This window comes from Alligator mississippiensis, chromosome 11 (assembly GCF_030867095.1).
Source record: "Alligator mississippiensis isolate rAllMis1 chromosome 11, rAllMis1, whole genome shotgun sequence".
Classification (NCBI taxonomy): domain Eukaryota; kingdom Metazoa; phylum Chordata; order Crocodylia; family Alligatoridae; genus Alligator; species Alligator mississippiensis.
Genome location: NC_081834.1, coordinates 30,736,348 through 30,761,078, shown reverse-complemented (window position 1 = coordinate 30,761,078; position 24,731 = coordinate 30,736,348). Strand labels below are relative to the sequence as shown.

At 40.5% G+C, this 24,731-nt stretch overlaps 1 protein-coding gene across 1 annotated transcript; it reads left to right on the top strand.

Annotated features, from left to right (window-relative positions):
* Positions 1-822: 822 nt before the first annotated feature.
* Positions 823-24,450, top strand: CHRNA5 (cholinergic receptor nicotinic alpha 5 subunit). Its single transcript, XM_006261353.4, has 6 exons — positions 823-1,007; positions 15,270-15,421; positions 16,366-16,410; positions 17,923-18,032; positions 19,018-19,849; positions 23,439-24,450. The coding sequence occupies exons 1-6, from the start codon at positions 896-898 to the stop codon at positions 23,598-23,600; spliced, it is 1,413 nt and encodes a 470-aa protein (XP_006261415.1). The 5' UTR covers positions 823-895; the 3' UTR covers positions 23,601-24,450.
* Positions 24,451-24,731: the final 281 nt, after the last annotated feature.

Here is a 24,731-nt window from a genome sequence, read left to right as displayed (position 1 = left end):
AAAAATCAATGACAACATTGAGAAAAATACAACCTACTCAGTTTGACCTTCTAATCACTCTTTGCATTATTAATGCAGGGGAAAAGACCGATAAAAATGTTTTCTATTGAGCTTTCCATGCAGAGTAGTGTGAGAAGTATCTTAGGCCATTTACAAGCTTGCACCAGCTTTAATTTAAAGTATTGTTGAATGAAAGGTTAAAATAACTGAAATAAAAAGTTTCTTTTGATATGTCAACAGTTTCCATCTGAAATAAAATGTTTTGTTCAGAGTCCAAAAGTTAACTGAACTCTGTAGTTCCTGCAAAACGGGTTGAAATAAAGAGGCAGCGATTTCTTGCGGGTGGCATCTCTTACAGGACCACCCGCACCCGGCCAGTCGGGAGAGGGGTTACCCGCGGCTGTGGGCGCCAGATGCCCTTCCTCAGGGCAGGGGACCTGGCCTTCAAAGCTTGTCCAACATGTCTCCTAACTATACAGCGGGTCCAAGAAAAGATCCCACCCCCAAACACTGCCGCATATTCCCTAGCCCACCCTACACCATCCCTCCCTCACAGCCTGAAAATAACCTCACTTTTGATTGGGGGAAAAAAATGTTTGAAGATTTAGACTCGGTTTGGGCGCTGCCATTTGTCACCGACGTTGGTGGAGGTCCCTGCAGGCGCGGAGGGAGGAGCCGGCTGTGGGGGGTGCCGCTCCCCCCGGCCTCCCGCAGACTCCTTAGGGCCGCGGTGCTGAGGCCCGGCCGTGGCCCCGCCCCCAGGTGCGCGGGGCGGGGGCGGGGCGGGGCTGCCGCGAGCCGCCCCCCTCGCCCCCCCTTCGCGGGGGTGGGCCGGGCCGGCCGGGGCTCCAGGGCGGGCGGGCGGACGCTGCCGGCCCGGCCTCAGTCCCGCGCCATGGCGGAGCGGGCAGCGCGGACGTGCCGCGGTGGCCCCGGGCCCCTGCTCGTGCTCAGCTGCCTGTGTGCGCCCCTGCTCGGGGAGCCCGGCCGCAGCGCCCCGTCGGCGGGTAAGCGCCGCCCGCGCCCGCGCCCGCGCCCGCGGGGGAGGGGGCGGCACTGGGAAGCAGCTTCGGGCTCGGGCTCCGCCGGGCGCTGCAGACCTGACTTCGCGGCGGAAGGGTCTTGTGCCGAGATCCCGGCCCCGTTGGCTGCTCCGCTCCTTTCCGAGCGCCGCAGCGGGAGGCCCCCGGGCCGGGGCTGCCCCTGAAGTACTAGTCCAAGCCCCTGCTCAAAACAGGACCAGCCCCAACTAGATCATCACAGCCACGGCTTTGTCTACCGGGGTCTTAACAACTGTTCATCCTAGTAGAAGGAGAATAGTTGTACTAGAATATTTAATATGACATGGTCCAATGCTTTTGGATATACTCACTTTTGTTTTCGGTGAGAATTTGAATATGAATCAGGGGGGAAAACTGTATTTCCTTAATTTCATTTGTTATGAAGTAAAACTGAATTTACTAATAAAAATGTAAGAGAGGATATTTAATCAGTTATCTAAAAGAGTGACAAATAGGAAGAGTAAACTGTATCATCATACCACTTTTTATAGCATGATGTTAAAAATTGTACAGGGATATACTTTGAAAGGTTTTCAGTGAGTACCTGATCAGATGGATCTGAACTCTGTTGAGTAGTTGATACTTTCCAAGCATTTGAAAAAGGAAACTTCATAGCAGTTATTGCAGTTTAATGGTGGTGTCACAAAACAAAATGAGTTGATTGCCTGTAAATCAATGTCTGCAGTTTTTTCATGCTCCAGGTTGTTACCCTCACCTGCAGATGGGACAAGAATAATAGCATTCTGAAGGGAATTAAAATGGAGCTGCATCTATTAGATTTGTAGATCCAACCTTCTTGTGCTTATATGTTTACCATTTTTTGCCTTTAAAAATTATTTGTTTCCTTTTGAGAATGTTGGAAGAAAATGGAATTTTCTAATGGGCTCTAGAGAAATCGCAGAAGCTCTTGTTTAGCTCTATATGAAAAATACAGCAAATCTACTACTGATATACTGGAAAATGCTTCTGAAAAAAGATACTGCCATGTCTTCTGAACTCCACTACTGTGCTCTGTGTACTAAGGCAGAGTATTTGATATCTACAAGCCTCAAAGCAATACATGCCCATGTATCTGAGACTTAGCTGCAGGAGCATAATTTGTCAGTTGACAAATTATCTACTAGTGCACAACCTCTGCGGCAGCAAGGGCATCAATTGGCAACTTGACAGGAACCTGAGGGCTGTACATATCCATAAGTATTTACATCAGTGGTCAATTTGTATTTACTTATTTACTTCCATTCTGCATGCCAAATAAGCAACACTGTTATGTATATATATTATTTACTGTAAAACCCTCCAGATTTTCTTTTCTGTTGTCTCTTCTGCTGCTCACACATTCTACTCCCTACCTCCCCCCCACCTTTAGATTTGAGGGATTTTATCCTTCCAGCTTCCTTATCAGTTGTTTGTTTGCTACCCTCAGTCCGTCCTCCCCAGCATTCTACATGTCACCCTTTCCATCCTCAGTGCTAGGTCCATGGTCAGTGAAAATTATTCCTATCTTCTGATCCTGGCCTGAAGATAAAAGATGAAATTACGGGTGCACCGATAGAAATTTTTTGGGCTGATGCTGATGGCTGATTTTTAAGGAGCTATATCATCCAATACCAATCCGATTCCAATATGTAGCTGGGCAGCTTGGCAACCAGTGTTAGGCTGGTAAGTCTGGGGTGGGCAAAGGGGTGTGGAGGAGGGGGCAGATCAATGCCCCTGTGGTGAGGGAGGGAGTGAGGCTGGGGCAGGCACTGCTCAGCCAGGACAGAACAGGGCATGGGACAGAGCCACAGCTTGTCTAGGTGATGTAGGGGGGGGAGGGGAGGCAGCTCCTGTTCTGCCCACGCCCCAGGAGGCATAAGCATGTGCCCCTAGATCTGTGTGGGACAGGACAGGCTGGGGCCGGGGCTGCGCTGGGCTCTTCCCGAAGGGGGCTGGGCTGGACTGGACTGTACTGCACTCGGGGTGGGCTGCAGTTGCTTTGGGAGCGGGACTATGGGGCGGAGCTGCAGCCACCCCAAAATTTGCTGTACTCCCCCAACTCCCCCTCCCAGCACCGCCACCGTGTGCCCCAAGCGCAGTGTAGCCTGGCCCAACCTCTGCTGGAAAGAGCCCAGTGCAGCCCCGGCCTCAGCCTGCCCCGCATGCAGATCTGGGGGCACATGCCCCCCCATGCCCTCCTGGGGTGTGTGCAGGGCAGGAGCTGCCCCTGCACTCCCAGGACAAGCCACTCACGACTCTGTCCTGTGCCCGCCCCACCCCAGCTGAGCAGTGCCTGCTTCAGCCCCACTCCTTCCCTCACCCTAGGGGACTCGATCTGCACCCCTTCCTCCCCCCCCCCCCCCGGCCCCTTTCTTTCCCCCCACCCCCTCACCCACACCAGATTTACCAGCCAGATGATGGTCTCTAAGCTGGTGGGCTGCGCTCTTGGCTCTGTGCATGTTGCAGCTGTGTGCATGCATGGGGCATGTATCGGCCACATTATCGGTTGCATCAGGCAAAAAAAAAAAGATGATTTCCGATACTTTCAATTTTCCCTATATCAGTATCGATCTGATATAGGACCAATGTATTGGTGTACCTCTAGATGAAATCCTGGTTCTATTGAAGGCAGTGGCAAAACTCTCTCTGACTTCATTAGAAGCAGAATTTACTCAGAGGCTTTGCTTCACTCAGCCAGCCAGCCAGCGCTGGGCATTTGGTTTCTTCACCTGCCTTCTCTGTTCAATGGAGAGTGGCCGTTGCTTCTACTCGCCACGGAAGGACAGAATAAGCTAATCCTAACCCACAATCAAGTGCTGCTATGGCTTGCAGGGGAATGCATTTTATTAAATGCGTTTAATATATATTCACAGTAGCATCTACAAAGGACCTTCCAAGCATGATTACTGCTCTGAGCAGATTTTATTCTATGAACAAACTAATGGAAGACAAAATAGGTAATCTGTGTACAAATCAACTTGATTTTCTGTAAGCAGTATGGCAGGTTACTGTGTGATATGATCAGTTTTTATCAAGGTTTGCAAATCTGTTCATCACCCAAGAGTAGTAAGATTTCCAAGCTCAGAAGCTATTCTCAGATAGTTTGCAGAAATTTTCAGCTAGAGTTTCTAGTATTCCAAAAGTTAGTTGAACATAAAACACTGTGTTTCTTTACTTTATAGACAGCTCCTATGCCTCTACGTATGTTCTGCAGCTTTGCCAGCTAGTACCTAACACAGTGAAATTAAATATTCTGGTCAGTCTTACCCTTGGTGTTCAAATCCTTTCGTGCTGCAATGTGCAGTTGTCAGGTATGCCAGTTTTGCTTCGCTACTTAAAGAATTGAGTAGCAGAAAAAGCATACACTAAAGTTATTCATAGTTGAGAGGGACAGGAGAGATCTTTCTGCAGTAGTTGGAAAAACAAATCCCAGATGGAAAAGGGCATGGACATTTCTTTTTTAAAATCTGTTTTAAGAGTATCAGGAAAGGCCTGTCTGTCAACACCTGAAGTGAGCCAGTAGTTCAGGACAATACGCTTAATGTGGTTTCTTGTTTATTAGAATACGTTTTAAACATTGCAGCTCACAGTTCTGAGTGTCTTCCTTTCCTTTCACTGAGCTATTGTAGTCGCATAAAAATTCTTCTTTTACCTCTTTTGTTTTTAGAGAAAAATGAAGTAGCTTACAGTTAAAGGGTACTTGAGTGATACCAATGATGACTCGCAAAAGAAAACAGAAAGGTCTTTGTAAAAGATGAAAAGGGATTATTTGAAGGCAGTAGTTAAATTTTCCGTGGAATGGAATTTTCTTTTGGAAATTGAAAATGGAAGGATGTAGTTTTAATCCACTTTACTTTGTATTAAGCATTTTATTAATGGGATAGTATGTTGCAAAATTAATTTAGGATGTTGTAGCTTTAATTGAACAAAACCGTTAGTGCAGTAAATCTTATGTTTATATTTAGAATTAATTGACCCACATTATCAGTTGAATTTCAAAGGCATTGCTTGTCATAATTTTTTATTCAGGATTTTATTTGAATCTGATGGAGCAAAATAAGTTCCTCTTCAAAACAAAACTGCAGAGGTCTCTGAGCAAAGCATGATAAAAAACGTGTTTTGTGCATTATATCACAAAAAAAAAAGTGATGTCAGTTATGAGGGGCACTGGGGAGCAGTGGGCCTCATCTGGGCCAGCGGGGGAGGAAGGGGTGGGTGGGATGTTTACACTAAAGTGTAGCCTAGAGTGGCTACAACTTACTGTAACAAGTTGGGTAACACTGATCAGAGAGAATCCTGCCCTGGAGTGGTATAACTTTGAACCGCATAACAAATGCTTACAACTAGTTTTAAGTGTTGATGTTCAGACAATCCAGGGATTAAGAACTCCAGGAGCTGACCAAAATTACCGTGGAAGGGCCTTGTTATACCTTACAATGTGAGCTGCACAGCTGTTGATCAGTGTTAGTGCTAGCTTTGGTTTTGGACCAGTCACACCCATAGTCTAGTCACACCCTTTTCTGAGTGTCCCCCACCTACACAACTGTGACTTGCCACTAGAAGCCTGCTGAGCAGGGCAGGACTAGGAGCTATAGCTGGGAGTTGCCACTAGAGGGATGCTGAACCCAGGAGAAGCTTCTATCCCTGCTCTGTGGGTGTGGGTGTGAGAGATCCTGGGATACTGGAGGACTTCAGCTTGAGCAGCATGTGTGTGGGGAGTGACCACAACTTAATGGAACAGGGGCTGGGTAGTGCAAATCAGAGAGAATCCTGACCTGGAGTGGTGAAACTTTGAGCCACATAATGAGCACTTAAAACCACTTTAAGATGTTAATCTGCAGACAGTCCAGGGGTTAAGAGGTCTAGGAGCCTCCCAAAATTACTGTGTAACAAGGCCCTAGTAAATTGGATCCAGGTTAATAATATACAGATTTACTGCCATTTCTTTTTAAGGCCATCACATGCTTGGTTCTGTCACCTCCTGGCTCTCACTGGCTGTCCCGATGATAAAGTATGGAGGGGAAGGGAAGGGAAATACCATATTTACTCGCATATCGCATGCATGCACACACACATCTCTTTGCCCAAGAAGTCAGGCTCCCAAAATGGGAGTACAGGTCTTAAGCAGGGAAGCTGATTTCCTGCTTGCAATAGAAGTACCCCGATTTGATTTCTGCTCTATTATGCAGCATTACTATCCAGGCAGCTGCTGTAGTCAGTTGACTGAAAGGCTAGTAGTTTTTCACTCTGCAGGTGTTAACAATTATCTCTCCTTTTTAATGGTTTTGATGTTTCAGTAATCAAGCTAACCTTTCTTCAGGCAATTTTACTGTCTGCCAGCTGGTCTTAGTCTCTCCTCTATTTCATAGCTTTGTGGATTCTTTGGCTCTTTTAGAATTATAGATTCACCCATGGACCAGTCTTTGGCAGCAGTTAGGATTTCAGCTTTTAGTAAAGCAGGAAAGGGAGGATGAATCAGCTGAAGATTAGACTCTCTGTGCCCTATGCAGCTGTAACTCCAGAAAAATCTTTTTTTTCTTCATTTTGCCTTTCAAAAACAAGGTGCATTTCTTATTCCAGGGTGTCATGTATGTGAGGAAATATGGTAACTATGTATCGAGATTATGCATAATGGATGCCTGTTATAATAATATGATAATACAGAGGTGATGCATCAGTTTTTTACTTCACTGAGCATGTTGAAACAGCTAAGCACAAAAGATGTATAGTATTAGACAACTTAGAATCTTGATAAGCCAAGAGGGGCTTTTAAAGAGAGTATTCTGTATATTATAATTCATGTCACAGTAGCTTAATGTAACACCAGGCATCTTCCTGTTTTAAATCAAGTATCCTCTCTTCTACAGTTCAGAAGTGAGCTAGGGCTGCAAAATGTTGGGACCAACTTCAGTTTGTAAAAGGTTAAATAAAATGAGAAAGGAAAGTGTATGACTTTAAGTGTCTGTTTACTATTTGATCTGGCAGTATTGGAATGTTAAATCCTAATAGTCAGCTGTAGTAAACATTCAAGCCTGTCAGCTAGCTGTTAGTAAATAGCTCTTCATTCTTAATTCAAGGTCAAGTAATCATTTGGCAAAATTAATCTGTTACTGTAGACTGAAACCCAGTTCTGTGAAACTCCAGGGGAATAATATCAACAACTAGTGTCTCTTTTCCTGACCTGCAGTTCCCTAGAAGTTGAATCTGTAGACTTCTTAACACAAAGATTCTTAACTAATTATCAAATTAGTTAGTACATTTCTTATGTGAGGGTACATAAGAAAAATGGTGTAGTTTTCATGTATTCAGATTGCAAATATATTTGGATTTGTATTAAATAAACTAAATATTTGAAATATACCTTGAAGCAGAACAGTGGTGTAGTTTAGAAGCTGCAGTTTTTAATATTCATATTCTTTTCTAAATAGGAAGGTTGGTGCATTCTTCTAGCTGAGGTTTCTGAGTAATCTTCAAATAACGTACATTGCCTTAATCTAGCCTGTAATGGATTGTAATGTCAGAGCACAAACTACAGTTCCCAGAAGGTTGCTGGGGAAGAGAGGAAGCGAAGGAGAGCTTGGACTGCATGTGAAATGACTTGGTAGTTGGAGAGTGGCAGTGAGAGGTGGCTGCTGGAGAGAGATGTGGCAGAGACTAGAAGCATCCACAGCGGTGCTCAAGCATGGAGCCAAAGTAGACTGTTACTAAGTGTTCTGCGGGGCCAGAGACTGGTTTGGAGTTCCTTCTTGAGTTGGGGGTGGGTGGGTAAGGTTTCTTCAGCGTATATGGTACGTTGTTAGTGTTTGCTGTTACCTTGCTATCTGCTTCTGAATGGTTTCACCACTGAGTCACTGTTTATTACCTGTTATGTATATCCTGCATGTATGTACCCTAATGTTTATTCACCTGTGAGTTTCCTCATCTTAGCCCATTGGTCTGTGATTCTAACCCCCCAGTATCCTCTATACAAAAATTGGGAGCCTTCCTCTTTTGCTTCCTGTGCCAGTTTCTGGGGTTCCGGGGTTCAGTACAACTGGAAGGGACATGATGCAGATGATTAGGGCAAGGTCCACATCCAGCAGGAGATAGTTCATGATGCACTACATTTATCAGTGAAAGCCACTAATTCATGGTAGGGTTTGATACCAGGGCAGGTTGCAAACCTCTGGCAAGATTGGCCATCCCCCACCCACAGTTGCAGGACCCAGCAGTTCCTGTTAGCTTGCCAAGTTGCTTCTGCTTGCTCTTCAGTATTACCTCCATTTTATACCTTAGTTAAGCTGAAGCTCAGTCCCGTTCTCTTTTTTGTCAGAGCATTGGGAACATAAGAAAACTATGTTGTTTTCTACATCAGATGTGGAAAACATGTCCTGTAGAAGTGTCATCAGTATACTGATGGCACTTCTACCCTAAATTCTTTACTGTCTCCCCTGTGGGCTATGTTCACGTGTTGAACAAGAATAATCACAAAAGGGAACCTGGCAGAACCCTAGAGTTCTAACAATATAAAAATAAATATCTGTTTTGCTTTCTAATAACTTGCCCTCTAGCCTTTCCATTGTGCTCACTTTGCCAAGATGGAGCAAATAGAAGAGGGTCAGGTAAAAATTGCAAGCTATAAACAGGAAACAAGTAATGGAAGCTGCTCCATCACTGCTTTGTCCAGCATTAAAGTATGAAGATTAGTCCCCAGTCTGGAGGTGAAGAGAAAGATCTGGTTTAACACAATTTTATTGTTGGTGGAAGTGGCTCTATTCTGAGGCTAACAAAATGCAGAGGAGTACTGCCCAAACTAAAGCACTTAGAAAGTATTCCAATCTGATCTCTTGTATCATTACATCTAAAAAGTTAGCAGCATTAGCATTTACTTGATTTTAATGATGCTCATATTTCCTTTAACTAGACACTGTCTTGCATTGACTTCTAGAGGGAACTATTGACAAAACTTTAATTTAATACAGCTTAAGGTCAATTACTTGTAATAAGCGTCTTGGGAGGTTGATAGAGTAGAATGCTAAGTTTAAGCTAGTTGCTAAAGCATATACAGGTGATGAGAAATTTTATCCCATAATGACACAGAAGTAATCAATGCCTAGGAGCAGCTTTTAAACAAAAACAGCTTCTAGCCTTTTATTTGAATCTCTTAAAAGGCCTGTTCTTTTTTTTTTTCAGTAGATGTTAAGATGCTGTCCTAGATGGTGTCTCATTAAATGCAAGTGTATACACAAGTTATTAAAGAAGTATGCTTTTCTTGCCTTTCAGTTTCAGTTTTTAAGAGACCCATGTGTAACACTATTTTCCAAACATTTTTCCAGAAAATATTTATTATTTAAAAAGTGAATGTGATTACCTAGGGGTGGACCAATAAAGATTTTTTTTTTTTTTAGCCGATACTGATGGCTGATTATTAACCAGCCATATCGGCTGACACTGATCTGATAGCCGATATACAGCCTGGCAGCTTGGAGAGCAGCGTCTTGCTAGTAAGTCTGGGGGAGGGGGGAAGGGACATGGAGGACGGATCAAGGCCCCCATGGTTAGGGAGGGAGTGGGGTAGGGGCAGGTGCTGCCCAGCTGGGGTGAGGCAAGGTGCGGGACAGAGCCATGGGTGGTACGTCTGGGGGCACTGGGGGTGGGGAGGAGGGCAGATCCTGCTGTTGCGCGTACCCCCGGGGGAAGTATGGTGGGGCATGTGCCCTCTGGATTTGTGTGCGGGGTGAGGGTGGGCTGCCTGCTGTGGGCTCAGGGCCAGGGGCTGTGCTGGCCTCTTCCCAATGGGGCAGCTGGGCCAGGGTTGTGCTCAGGGTGGGTGGCAATGGCACTGGGAGGGGGGGTTATGGGGCAGCTACAGCAAATTTTGGGTGGCTGTAGCCACCTTGTAGCCCCCCTCCCAGCACTGCTACTGCCTGCCTCAAGCGCAGCCCTGGACCAGCCTTCTGCCAGGAAGAGGCTGGCGCAGCCCTGAGCCTGCAGCAGGCAGCCTGCCTTCGTCTTGTGCACAAATCTCGAGGCGGGGCAGGCACATGCCCCCATGCCTCCCCTGAGGGTGTACGCAGCAGTGGGAGCCCCCCTCCCCCCACAGCCCCAAGCGAGCCGCCCATGGCTCTGTCCCATGTCCCACCTGCCCCTGCCCGAGCCCCACGTTCTCCCTCACTATGGGGCTTCCCTCTGTCCCTCCACAACAAACTACCTTCTTTACTCAAATAGAAGATGAACCTGGTTATAAGATGACCCCCCAGTAACTAGATTCTGTATATGGAAAACCTGTAAATTAGTTATCATTCTCCAGATATAGAATCTAATTATTGGCAGTTTGCCTTGAATTTATCTCCCTCCCAGTGCTATAGCAGGGAAAATACATTGGAGGGGGGGCAGAAGAGGGGGGCAGGTAACCTCTTTGCTCTCTGATTCCCCACAAGCTTTTTCCCTTGGCAGCCCTTTCCCCCTCTCCTTACTGTCAGACCCTGCACTTCGTGATCACATGGGAATGAGGAGCAACTTTGTAAACAATAACTTTGTTAATTAAAAAATGGCTATAGCCACTTGCATATAGTATCCACAATAAGTTCATCCAGAATTTATGCATGTACCTTTTTTCTAAACTGCTGCAAATTTTAACATAGGTAATACACAAACACACTTTTGAGCAGCACTTTGGCACTTGTATGCAATAAAAACTTTCTTTTTTAAAAACATCTTTTTTTCAAGGCCAAATCAGTTCCAAATTCAACTAGGCAAAGCCCAATAGTTAGGTTCCAAAATTCAACTGAACAAGGCTCGGTTATCAAGTCTGCATGGCTCTAACACTGGGCAAGTATCCTTCCTCCCAGACCCGTTGGTCTGGGGCTTTGGATCCCCTCCAAATTGAGGCAGGTATTCTTGTGCAAGGCCCAGACCCAGAGACCTTAGGGTTCAGATGCCCCCCTGTCTCTTTTGCTCCTATCCAAAAGGACATACTTTTCTTCAAGACCAAATCAGTTCCAAATTTAGTTGGGCAAAGACCAATGGTCAAGTTCCAAAATTTCAACTGAGCAGAGCTCAATCATCAAGTCTGTCTGGCTCTACCACCAGGCAAGTATCCTTCCTCCCAGACAGGTAAGTGTAGAGTCATAAGTGTGGTTTTTAATAAAATTAAAAATATATATATATATAAGGTTCCTATCAGCATGTTTGCCCAGTATGGGCCATGTGTTTTATAGTCATGCTTAGTGTTGGCTGCATTTAATCAACTTAAAGGTTGATTTCCATTGCTGAGCACATGCCAACAGCAGTTTAATGACGGACAGTATATTTAATGAGATTTTCTTGTATGTGATTATAAGATGAGGGGCTTGTTTTCCCATGCCGATTTGGGGAAAAAGCCTTGTCTTGTATTCAAGTAAATATGGTAACTTATTTCAGTGCTTACTTTGCAGAGGGACCAGGCAGTTCTGGTGGGGCAACAGCCAAGCAGGGGAAAGCCTGAACATGTGCTTATCTGCTTATCTCCTTGCATCACTCTTCAAAGGATCTCAAACCAGGGTGCTGGTTGAGAATCACAGCCTTATTACAGAGCCTTACCCTTGTCAGACCCACCTATATGGCTACATTCACAACAGTGCTTTGGGAACGATTCTTAATGGATTTTTGCATGTGTTTTAGTAGTGCATTAAACAAGCCCACTCAATTAATTCATTTGAAATACACTGTCAATATGTATGTCCTTCCTGGGTTTCTGTTTGTAAGTGGTTTGTGGATTTTGCTGGTACCATACCACAACTTCATGAGAGAGCTGACATTAGCTTTGGCCAGTTAGCAGCATGGAAAAATAATTTCTTAGGTTGCATTTTGTTCAGACATTGTACTTGAGAAGAAATCCATAATGGATAATTTTTGCAATAACATGATGGGAAAAGCTTCTGCATAATTCTGTGTAGTGAGGGTTGTCTTGCATCCCAAAGCATGCACAATAGCCTTGAAAAAAATGAATCTAGTTAGTGTTATATTGTTCATAAAGGCTTTAATCATTGCTCAGAACCCCACTCAACCTTTTCACTTAAGACCTTGTGGCAATGAGCACTGTGTGAGAATTGTATTTATATAAGTACATATGTGTAACGCTACTTTTAATTGTTCCTTTCTATTATGAGTGACCTTCTGTGTACCATTCACTATTTTATCTACTTCTGTCATGCTCAATACATATATTTCCTCTATAAATTTAAATAGTTTTAATCTGTTCCTACATGGAAGTCTTTCCCAGTCTGTAATCCTTTTTGTTCCCTTGTCTGGCGCTTTACTTTTTCTGCTATCCTTTGTAGATTGATAGCACTGAACTTCTGGTATGGGCAAGCCTTACATTTATATAATATACTATTTTAAATCTGTATCAAGAAAGGAATAGAGAATAATACTAACATTTTATTCGGACATTTTTTATGCTTTGAGCTCATTACTACTGCTTAGGTCTCTCTTGTCAATGGTTTCAGTCAGTTTAGAACCCATCAGTATGACTAAGTAGTTTAAGAACAGATTTTCTGTACACACACTTAGTTCTTCAGTTGATCAGAGTTAATTCCATGCTAGGCAGTTGCATGTGTATGCAGAGCAGTAGTCAGAGCTTCTGCAGCAGAGCCTGTGGTCATGGTACATGTGCCCTGTGTTTAAAGGTCATAGGGGAGAACTGCCCTGACATCTCAGTTCCTTCTCATCACCTGTGCCTGAGGGTTTCTGGCTTGCTTGGTGCTTTTATTCATTTTTTCTTGTCACCTTAGTAAGTTTCCTTTACCTAAAATTCCATTTTAAATCCCCTGCAGATGTGCCAGAAGTTTCCTATGACAAATGCAGTTTTGCAATGATTGTTTGGCTCACTGGGTTTTTTCTAATGTTGGTGATTTGATGCTGCTCTTGCACACCATGCATTTCCTAAACTGAATTTATCTATGGTTGCAATGTATTTTTGTACTGAGAAGCAAACCATACACTCTAAAAATATATATGGTTGGTCAAAATGAAATACATATTTTTTTAATAGAACAGGAGTGCTTAAAACAATTGAATGGTCTGCTATCAAGTTTGTGTCAGTTTTCTGTTAAAATGTGGAACAGTCAGGGTTTGGAGAGGGGAGGACAAGCTAGAAACGAGAGCGGTAATCTCTGCATAGCTGGCTGCCCTTTGCAAAATGGCTTGTACTTTCACTGATTGTGGTAAAGTCAAGTCACCATTTTGAGGTCATAAAAGGAGGGAAGTAAAATTTGGATAATCTACTAGGCCACCTCTGCCTGAGATGGTGGCATGAACTTCAGGAAGTAAAATATCTGACACATTATAGCACGGAACATCACTGCTTTTGAAACACTGGCAAGGGTATGAGACTTACAGTTATTCTCAGGTGACCAGCTACACCATGGGTGGATCCAGGATTTTATGAAGGGGAGTGTGAGAGCACTGACCAGTGCTGCGGGGGTGGCTGTAACCCCACTCCCACTCCTTTCTATTACACACCAGGGTGGACAGACCATGCTGCAGGAGCAGCATCTGGGGACTTTTACCTGTTTAAGGGGCTTAAAAATCTTCCTTCTCCCCTCCCTTCCTCTCTGTGCTCAGCTGCATCTTCCCTACCCTCCTGCTGCCCTCCCTTCCCCTCCTCCTGCTGCTTCTGCCCTCATTTGGGGGGGGGGGGGGAAGGAGGAGGCAGACTTTCAGAGTCATTTCTGCCTTGCTTCAGCCAGGCTGCCCATGGATCCAAGCTCTGCTAGAGATAGCAGTGGATGGGTTCCCTTTCCCCATGCCTGTTCCCAAGCTGGCAGGGAATCACATGGGGAAGGGGACCTGCCCCTGTTGTCTGTGGCTGAGCTTGGCTGTGCGCAGTCTGGTTAGAGTGGCTCTTGGGCTCCCAACTCCCACCCCCAGGGGTGCTGGAGACAGCAGCAGGGGAGGGGAGGGGACATACTTCTGAGCACTGAGGGGAAGTGGGGAATCCGTACTTGTTTTGGGGACTTAAAAAAAATTCCTGACTCCTGTGGCATGGTTAACTGAAAGGTGGGGGTGTCCATGCCCCTGCTTCTTCTGCTTTACCCCTGCCCTCCCTGACCTGCCCCTGAGCTGTACTATGAAAGTGTTTTCAAGGCCAAAAGAAATGTTGGTAACATGTATTTGGTGCTGGGTGTCCAGTCTATCTTGGGGGGAAGGGGATATGTTTCAGGTAGTGCCTTGTATGTCAGAGGTCCTGGTTTTTGAGCATAACTTTGTCCATGGAGTGCTCTTTGGTCCTGGATTCCACTTTCCTTTGTGTGTATTGGCAGTATTGGAGAGGACATATGGGTGTGTTTGTGTTCCATGACAAAATCCTGTTTGTGTCTCTGTAATATGCTCAGGTGGCTCAAAAAGCAGACTCTGTTGGAGGTCTCATTTCTGACCTTTGTTTTCTTGTAAGGCATTTTCATCTACTTTTTATTTTAAGGTGGCACTGCCTAAAGTCCTGGTTGTGACTCTGCTCAGGCACTCCTTTATCAGTAGCCTAAAAAACATATGTGTTTTGCTGTCCAGACTCCACCGTCATCCACCTAAAATGTGAGGAGGTCTAGGAGTTCAGCACTGTTATGTTGGCTGCATCAGAAGGCATGGTGTAGGGCTAGGATGAAATGATTCCATAAGCATACAAGTGCAAGTGGAGAAATGGTTGCTCACTGGCATTTGAACACTATCATTTTGCCCCAGTCAGCATGATCCTACAGCAGTAGAGGACACGCAGGTTAACAGAGTGGCTGTTCTGTGGGCACAGCGCAATGCAGGAGAACTTCCAGAACCATGTACAGCACAGATGTGATCACATGTCCATGAGGATGCAGTAACTTAGTGTAACATGAAATTAGTGCAGTTTCAGATGGAATGACAAACAGCACCATGCTTCCTCATTTACTGTATAGTAAGGAACTGCATCATGTGGACACAAGTCTTCTTTAACAAATAGTAACTTGTCTTAATTTCAGATTAAAACCTCAGGTAGACAAGCCTGTAGAATTTGTTTGCCTGTTAGAGAATAATAAATAATAGAAACAGTGAATTTTATAAAAACTAACACTAGATAACCTCTAGCACTCTTGCAAAGAGAAGGGGATTAGATAAATTTGATTTCTGTTCGAACATAACTGCTTACATAATTAAATGTCACATGCTGGTAGTTCTTAGGAAAACAAATTGTTTTATTTAATTTCACTCAATGTTAACTATTCTCTTTTTTTTGTGCAGGTATATCAGAACCTTCCTTTATTGCAAAAAGTGAAGATCACTTATTTAAGCACTTGTTTCAAGACTATCAGAGATGGGTTCGCCCAGTGGAACGCTTGAATGACACAATAAAAATAAAGTTTGGTCTTGCAATCTCCCAGTTAGTGGATGTGGTATGTATGTTAAATTCCTTTAAAACAAACTACAAGGAAAGTTTTCAGAATAGAGAAGTGCTTATGAAAAAAAATAGTAGTGTAATTGTATATATCTGGGATTTTAAATACAATAATCTAAGAACCGGATGAGAATGCAAACCACAGAAAGAGAGTGTCTCTAAGTGAAGATGAAGGAAGAACAGGAGGATGTTCAAAGCAGAAGACTGATGAGAAAAAGTAGCCTTTCAGCCTAACAAGATTCACATCAAACTTTAGTGAAGCTTTAGTATTTGAAGAGTTATGTTTTCTGTTCGTTCAAATTTCAAGCAAGCAAGAGCAATATTTTTTATAAACATGGTAATCTGTTTTATTGTTAGTCTATTACTGTAAAAATAAAGACCATCTATTGCAGGAAAGAATAGCAAATAGAATTTCCTTGAGTATGTTAGTTCCATAGAAACGAAGATGACTTCCTGGCATAATATATAATATTAAAGATAGCAACTTTAGATTTACTAACTTCAAAATATTATTTTCAAATTGAGAACCTTTGAAAAATGAGTTCAGTGTTTTTAAGAAGAGTAAGAATTATGGAAAGGCTTTTCTGGGCTCTTTATTAACATGGTTTTAAAGGAGCTTCTCAGTTTTTGTTTTTGTTTTTAGAAGACATTAATAGGAAACATTATGGCTCATAGGCATGCATGCATGCATACAATATAATTTCACACACACACACACACACACACACACACACACACACACACTTTATGTAGGGGAAGGAAGAATCACTTATGTTAAGAGTACTGTACCTAAAATAGAAAATCAGACCAATATGACTTTCAAGGTCCTGAGTTAATTTAAAGCTTATGTTATAGGTTATGGTCCTCATTTGAACAAAGTCAGTTATTGTGAAATGCAGTGTAAAACTTTTTTTTGCATAAAAACTTGCTTTATTTTTATAGGATGAGAAAAATCAGTTGATGACGACAAATGTCTGGTTGAAACAGGTATGTGCAAAATATGGAATATTCTGCTGTGCTGGACTAAAATGTGAAATTGTAATAAATAAATACATTAATTAATTAAAGTGTGTGTGTTACAGGAACTTTATCTAAAAACTGCATAAGCTTAAATTTTGTCTTGTGTACCTGATTTAAAAAAAAAAAAGAATAGCTGTAACACTGTTTCAAAATAATACACCTTTCTAAAACCACCTCTCTTTACAAAAACAAAACTGTAATAAGAGATTCAAACATTTTAGGCAAGTTTATTTTATAAGTTCAATATGGAAGACATATTTTAACTTTTCTGTAAAGAAGCACTAGTTAGGGATTTTATGGTCAAAACCTATTTAAAGCAAGATGCTCTATAACTGTTTGTGAAAGTATTGTAAAGTTATCCTGCCAAGATAGTATGATGAGCCTTTTGAGATTAACATAGTCTATGATTTCAGAATCTATAAACTACCTGGAGTTCTAGGGAAATGGACTGGCTGTAAAAAAAAAAAAAACAACTGTATTAACTTGTAAACAGAACATGTCTGCAAGTTATAACAGTCGCCACCCAGAGCTAAACTTGGAAATGATTATTAGCATTGCATTTATTTATCACCAAGTTCCCCTTAAACTGTTATACATTCATTTTTAAATTTTGACCTGCAGTCCTTTTATATCACATTTACTTCAAAGAACCTCAAGGGCTGCTACCCATATAAGCACATAGCTGGCTAACTTTGTATGTGTGGAACTCCCTCCATTTTTCCATTTCCCCTAATATATCTGCCAGGTACAGCTGGGTATTTCTTTTTGGCTTAACTATTAAATGGTCAAATGAAGGCAGAAGTAGACACAGCTCCTTCCCATCTTGAAGCAGCAGACTGCCTCAATCTTTGCCCTCTTGCCCTCCCAGACTGTCACTTCTTCAAGTACTTAGGTTTGATGGTCAGTTCTGTTGTGGGTTAGGCACATTATTTCATTTAAAGGTCTGTCCAAATGATGATCTTTTTGGAGATTCAATTTGTTTCCTGCATTTCTATATTTTTTTAAATTCAGAAATATTACCAAAATGCTAAGATACTCGTAGTGGTGGTCTTTCCAGTACTGATGGAACCAGGAAGTAATAGCAGTCTCATGAAACAATGGGATTTGTTTTCTGAGTATAGATTTTAGACCACCTTTATGGAAGTGCCCAAACTTTTGGACATTCATTCAAACCAAATCTTTAAAGTTTATCCATTACTATTTATAACTGTTTCCATAGGTGAATGTTTTTTTTAAATGAAGAGGCTTTAAATATTTGAACACCATGTAGAAGTGTTGTCAAACAAAATGTCTTTAAAACTGAAGAACTGAAAACTGAACCAGGCACTTCTTGGATCAATGTAGTAATTAAAATCGTGGAAACAAGAAGTCTGATCTTTATTAACTTGTTTCTGCTTTTGTTGCTTTCATGCCCACATTGCCTATGTTAAGTTTTCTTTACAGACATGTTTTTTTTTAACATTTATCATGTACTTACAGGAATGGATAGATGTAAAATTAAGGTGGAATCCTGAAGACTATGCTGGAATAACATCTATTCGTGTCCCATCAGATTCCATTTGGATCCCAGACATTGTGTTGTATGACAAGTAAGATTGTAATCTATTTTTATAAAATAAACTACCCCTCTCATTCTTTACCCAACCTGCTCATAAAATAAGATTTAGGTTCTACAGAATAGTTTGTAATCATATGACTGTCATAACACAGTACAAGTAAGGAGGCTGAGTTTATGAATGTACGGGCAACCTTAAATTTGGCATTTCCAGACTTTTGACTAGTTTTGCAACCTTTATTTTGTTCTTATATCCATTTTTTAGATATTTAAAAAGAAAAAAATAGCTACACAAATTCCTTCATGCAGCACTATTTGTTAGTCAGATATTGGATGTAGTTCTGTTCAAGGACAGTAATAATGCAAAGGATCTTTCAGAATTCCCCCTGGATTTTTGAGTCCCGAGTATACATAATAGTCTGTAGCCATCCATACACATTCTTCTGGATTGGACTTTCACACTGACATAAAGTAAGTTTCATGCATAGAAATAATAGAACCTAGGTAGAATGAACGTCAAATGAAAGTTTCTACTTAACTTTAATATATATGTACAGTCCCTGTAGTTTAACGGTATAATATTTGATAATAAGTCTATTATTGTATTTATAGAATAATGTTTGGTGCCATGTGGATTTTTTAAATATCTGTATTATTTGGCTACATTAAAATAGATTTTTGCTAGACTACCACTGAGGACATCTTTTGACTAGGAACTACGTCCAGGAAAAAAATCAGATGTCGAGTGCTTTTTTAATGAAGCACTAAAACTATTTAAAAAAGTATCATATTTTTTAAAAATGATAAATTGTTTATAATACCCTTTTCCCCAAGCAACTAAACGGTTTTTGCTTAAAAAAACAAAACAATTACTGAGCTGTAAACAAATGCACAAAATTTATTCTCAGAAGATAAAAATCTCATAAGTATCTGAAATGACACTTTGGAAGGACATCATTATAATCACTTGTCCAAAATGAATGCAATAGTAACGTTTGTTTGTTTGTTTGTTTTTTTAGTGCAGATGGCCGTTTTGAAGGAACTTCTACAAAAACAGTAGTAAAATATGATGGCACCATTGCTTGGACTCCACCAGCAAACTACAAAAGTTCCTGTACTATTGATGTTACCTTCTTTCCATTTGACCTCCAAAACTGCTCTATGAAATTTGGTTCCTGGACTTATGATGGCTCACAGGTTGATATAATTCTAGAAGATTATGATGTTGACAAGAGAGATTTTTTTGATAATGGAGAATGGGAAATAGTAACTGCAACAGGAAGCAAAGGGAACAGAACCGATGGATGCTGCTGGTATCCATTTATTACTTATTCATTTATAATCAGACGTTTGCCTCTTTTCTACACATTGTTTCTCATTATTCCCTGTATAGGACTTTCATTTTTAACTATCCTTGTCTTCTATCTTCCTTCAAATGAAGGTGAAAAAATCTCTCTCTGTACTTCGGTACTAGTATCTTTGACTGTCTTCCTTCTTGTCATAGAAGAGATTATTCCATCATCTTCTAAAGTTATACCACTTATTGGAGAATATTTGGTGTTTACTATGATTTTTGTGACACTGTCCATTGTGATAACTGTCTTTGCTATTAACATTCATCATCGTTCCTCCTCTACACACAATGCTATGGCACCATGGGTCCGCAAGATATTTCTTCATAAACTTCCAAAACTACTTTGCATGAGAAGTCATGTAGATAGGTATTTTGCTCAGAAAGAAGAAAGTAGCAATATCAGTGGATCAGAATCATCCAGGAATACCTTGGAAGCAGCTCTAGATTCCATCCGATACATTACAAGACATGTCATGAAGGAGAATGAAGTTCGTGAGGTATGTGTATTAGTCACGTTGCACTCATTTGGTAAGATTAGAAATTAGAATGTGAATCTAAATGATGGCATAGAGTACCCATCCCTTACTATATTTTAAGAATGCTGATGACCAGAGGTAGCTTGACATGAGTTAGCATTTCTGTCTGTCATGCTTTTAATGGAAGCAGTGCTATGACCTTGTAAAAAAAACAAACAACCACCCCCCACCCCCCTCAAAGTATGGCAAAGTGTATGCGTTTATCAAGGCTTCTTGTACAATCTCTATGGGTCTCTTGTTCAGTCACGCCTGTTGGGTCTTTCTAAAAATATATTCTTTTAATTATTTATAAAGTCCTCTAGAGTTATTTAGCCAATTACATTAGTCTACATTGTAAATCTTTTTTTTTACTTTTTATTTTTGCCAGGAGTGTATTTAGGAGTTGTTCTATTTTTCCATTATTACAGGGAAGTAAATGCTCATAATTCTGATCCTTTTTAAGCTTAAAATTCATTGCTTTTTATAATAAAAAAGTGGTGTAATGGTGTAATACCAATTCTTCTTAAAAATATAACTTAAAAAAAAGATTTCAAAATCAGAAATAGTACTACTTCGAAAAATGTAGCAGCTGTAAAATTAAAATCAAAACCATTCTTGATGTATAATAGACTTCTAAGTACTGCCCCAAGTTGTAGTTTGATTAAATGTAAGTGGTAACTGTTGTATATCTTATATCAGAGGAGTGTGTTTTAAATCATCAGCATTTTAAAAGGTGTTTTCAGTCCATAAGTCCTCACCCCAAAGTTGCCTTTTTTTAAATGGATGGTAAGTTATAGGATCACAGGAAAGTACAATTGGAAGGGTACTCACAGGTCATGTAGTCCAGACTTCTACTCAAGGCAAGATTGTCCCTAACTAAACCATCCCAGCCAAGTAGCTGTTTAATCTACTCTTGAAAACTTCCAAGGATGGAGATTCCACAACTTTTCTAGGCAGCCTGGTCCAGTGTGTTGTTATAAAGGTGACATCAGTTAAGAGCATCGTTCATGTATTTTTTCCTTGTCCAAAATTTGTTGGAACTTATACAGCCTAAACGCACTATTTCAGGCCACTGTGGATGTGTTTGAAAATATATAACACAAAATAACAACTTTGCTGTGTGACTCGGTGCATAATAGCTTTTGACGCGATCATACAGTTGCTGCTGGCAAGGCACAGAACTCCCATAACACATCTTCCAGAACTGACCTGACCTACATGGGAAACTAGTCTGTGTGGCTGTTGCCTATTCCCCTGGGTCTGCTTATCTGCTGCTTTCCCAAGTCTCTCTCCTGATGTTCATTCTCATGGGAGTAGCAGTCTACATGTGCATAACTAGCACATCCCTAAAATAGCATCTCTTTAGCCTCATGCTTTATATAGTACTAACTGAAGTACCTGTTCTTTGCTTGGGTTGTTATTTTTGTAGTTGCAGTGTTTGTTTATTTTCAAAGAACTAAGTACAGCATATTTAGGTCAAAAATATTGTTTATTTTTCAAGAACATAGTACAACATATTTAACATTTAATATTTAACGTGTAGTGAAAAAAAAGGCAAGCATCAATATAATAATGACAATTGAACTGAATTCAGTGTATCCAAAATGGAGTGGTATCAGTTTGTTATCTGAGAAGCGAAGTAATCCTAGTCAATAGAAGCCCCCAAAAGGCTCAAGTGAAAAATAACTTGCCTATAATTTTCCTCGGGTGGTATTCAGTGATTTTTGGAAGGTTGAGCGTAGATAGGACCAGCCATTCTCAAGTTATAACTAAACATACATATAGATATGCACTTCATTTATATAGATATAGCTAAATATATCTATATCTATAAATATGCAAATGAATATATTCTATATATAGCTATATATAGATAGATATCTATATCTAGGGTCTACATATAGATATGCACTTCATTTATCTAGAGATATATATATATAAAATGAAGTGCATATCTATATGTAGACCCTAGATATAGATATCTATCTATATCTATAGATAGATATCTATCTATATATATAACTGAAGTGCATATCTATATGTAGACCCTAGATATAGATATAGATATAGATCTCTCTATCTATATATCTATAAAATATATAGATATATTAGATAGATACAGAATATTTCTTGTGTACAGTATGCTATTAAATGTATAGTTTCTTTGTGTGTGTTATGGCTACAATATAGTTGTAGTCAGTACTGTCCTTTGAGTGTTATGACACTGATTCTTCTTTCATTCTCACTGCACAACTCCACTGATTTGGTTTTCATGGGAATAAATGAGAAGGCTTGTTTAGTTTCTCCAATGTGGTGTTGAACTGATAAGCTTTTTGCAATGAATTATTAGGGTGTTTTTAAGGAAAATGTGTGTAGTGGTATCTGAATGTGCATTTAGGAACTAGGCATTCAAATTACTGCATGCTTGAATATGAGCTGGAAGTGCTACAATTGCTTTTCTGCTTTATCAGTTGCATTCTCTGCCATAATGTTGCATTATCCTATTGTTTATAATTTAAATATGTTAAATACAGTTGTATGAGGAAAACACCAAAAAGAAATAAAAATGCAATCCAGGGTCTTGATTCTGCATTGAGATTCACACAGACACACCACCCTTCAGCCATGCAAAGTTTATTGTAAGATCAGAACCTAAGCATAGAAACTAGAACTCTTGTAATTATTTTTAATGAGAGAGAATTGAGGGGAACAAAAGCAAGCAACAAGGAGTCCAAAACTTTAGAGGACCAATCCTGCAAACAGTTGGTAGCAAGTGATGTTCTTATTTTTGGTCTTGCCTTTAAAGTGGGACTGGGTTCGAAAGGTTTTCTCATTTAAGGCTGTATGTGGTAGAAGACATTTGCACAATGACATGACAAAAAGCCCTTATGTTTCTTCCCCATGGTTTAAAGATTTTGATAACTTCTCGGACTGTGAACTATTGACTATAATTTTACAAAAACCTTATAGGTTAACCATATTGAACTTTACCTTTTTAGTTGATATAACTACAGAATAACGATGGTACTTTTTAGATAAATTCTATCACATGTAGGCAAAACTGCTGCTCAGATTTTGGATGAATTTGATTCTTGCTAAAAAGACCCTGAAGAACACAATTTTGTACATACACAAATTCCGTAAATACACAACTCCTGTCCTAAACCACAAAGCCCATTCCACTTATATTCTAATCTTATTGAGAAGAAACTCTGTTGTTGTAGCTGACTGATGCAGATGGATGTTCAATTTAAGGACACCCACAAACTTCAGTATCTTCAGTTCCCAGGAAGTTCTGGGTGACCAGCATTTTTCAGGGTCAGGTTCTGATTTTGTAACTCTGGCTTATGGGCTATAATTAACATATGTTCTGACCTCTTCACAAAGGGGGATTGCTTTCCCGCTCTAGCTCACAGTGTAACAATACAAAAGTGAGATTGGTTGTTTATGAAGTTGGCATAATTGAAAATAGACACTGTGGATTGTCTGAATGAACACTGTATTTGATGTTGTATTTTTCAAGTGTTCTGTAGTATTCCATATTGATCATTTTTTGTTTTTTGTTTTTTAGGTGGTTGAAGACTGGAAATTTATAGCTCAGGTGCTTGATCGAATGTTTTTATGGACTTTTCTTCTGGTTTCAATAATTGGATCGCTTGTGTTATTTATTCCTGTTATTCATAAATGGGCAAATATAATTGTACCAGTCCATATAGGAAGTACAAATACATAAACTATTTTTGAGGTGCTGTTACTCTTCTGAACCCTATTTATAAAAGGTATCCAGTAGCTCTATAGTTATGCAAATTCTATATAGGGCACATTTTAAAAACTGAATTATAAAAACTGAAACATGTTTATGTTTAAGCAACACATTTTAGAATAGAGTATTGCTGAGTGTTAGTCTAAGAATTAATTTCTACATCAGTCTAGATAAAACCAGAAAGACTTTTTCAGGCATTTGCATGTATGCTACGCCAAAAAAATACAATAGGTTGCTACCTATTGGGTGCATCTACACGTCGCCTTACTGTGATGTAGCAGTAGATGCATGTGATTGCCAGCTACATTGCCATAGTGGTGCACTCCCTGGGTATAGTGCACTGCTATAGCGACGTAGTGGCAAAATATAACTATGTGCCATGCGCAAGGCACAGTAACTGCCCGTACTTCACTCTACTTTTGTTCTTCCAAACGGAAGTACTAAACCATTGTGGCATAGCAGTGTCACTGTATGGCAATGTGTAGACACACCCATTGAGAAGTGGAGGGATTTAAAAAGCCAAGCAAACTCGGAATTTGTTTTTAGATGCTAATTGTTTAGAACTGGCAAAATACTATATAAACTGTTTGACTGAGTATTAAACATTTGCACATGTTTATGTAATAGTGTTCTGGTTTGTTACTTCAGTTTATTACTGTGGGTGGCAGAGGATTTTTAAGAAAACTAACTCTTTTAAGCATGTTGGAAAATTCCAGGGCTTTTTTTAGAACAAATGAAAACGCAAAGAATTCAAAAACAATAACCAGCTATTCTAACACACTTGTTAAAATATGTAAATAAAAATAGTGATCTGCACTTCCATATTTTGTCTTTATTTGTAAATTCTCAATAAAAATTGCTCAACTTTAAAGACAGCTCAGTTTTCACCTGAAGTTTGAAATTAGTACTACATTGCAGTTCTATAATGGTTCATAAAAATAAGCATCAGCACCTTTATAAGGCAGAGATATATATTACTGTCCAACACTCCACATATCAAAAACGAGGGAAAGAATTCGGACAGACAGGAAATCAAGCTGTCTTGATTTGGGGCTGGGGTAGGGGGGAATCCAGGATTTTTATGGTAAGACTTTTTTTCTA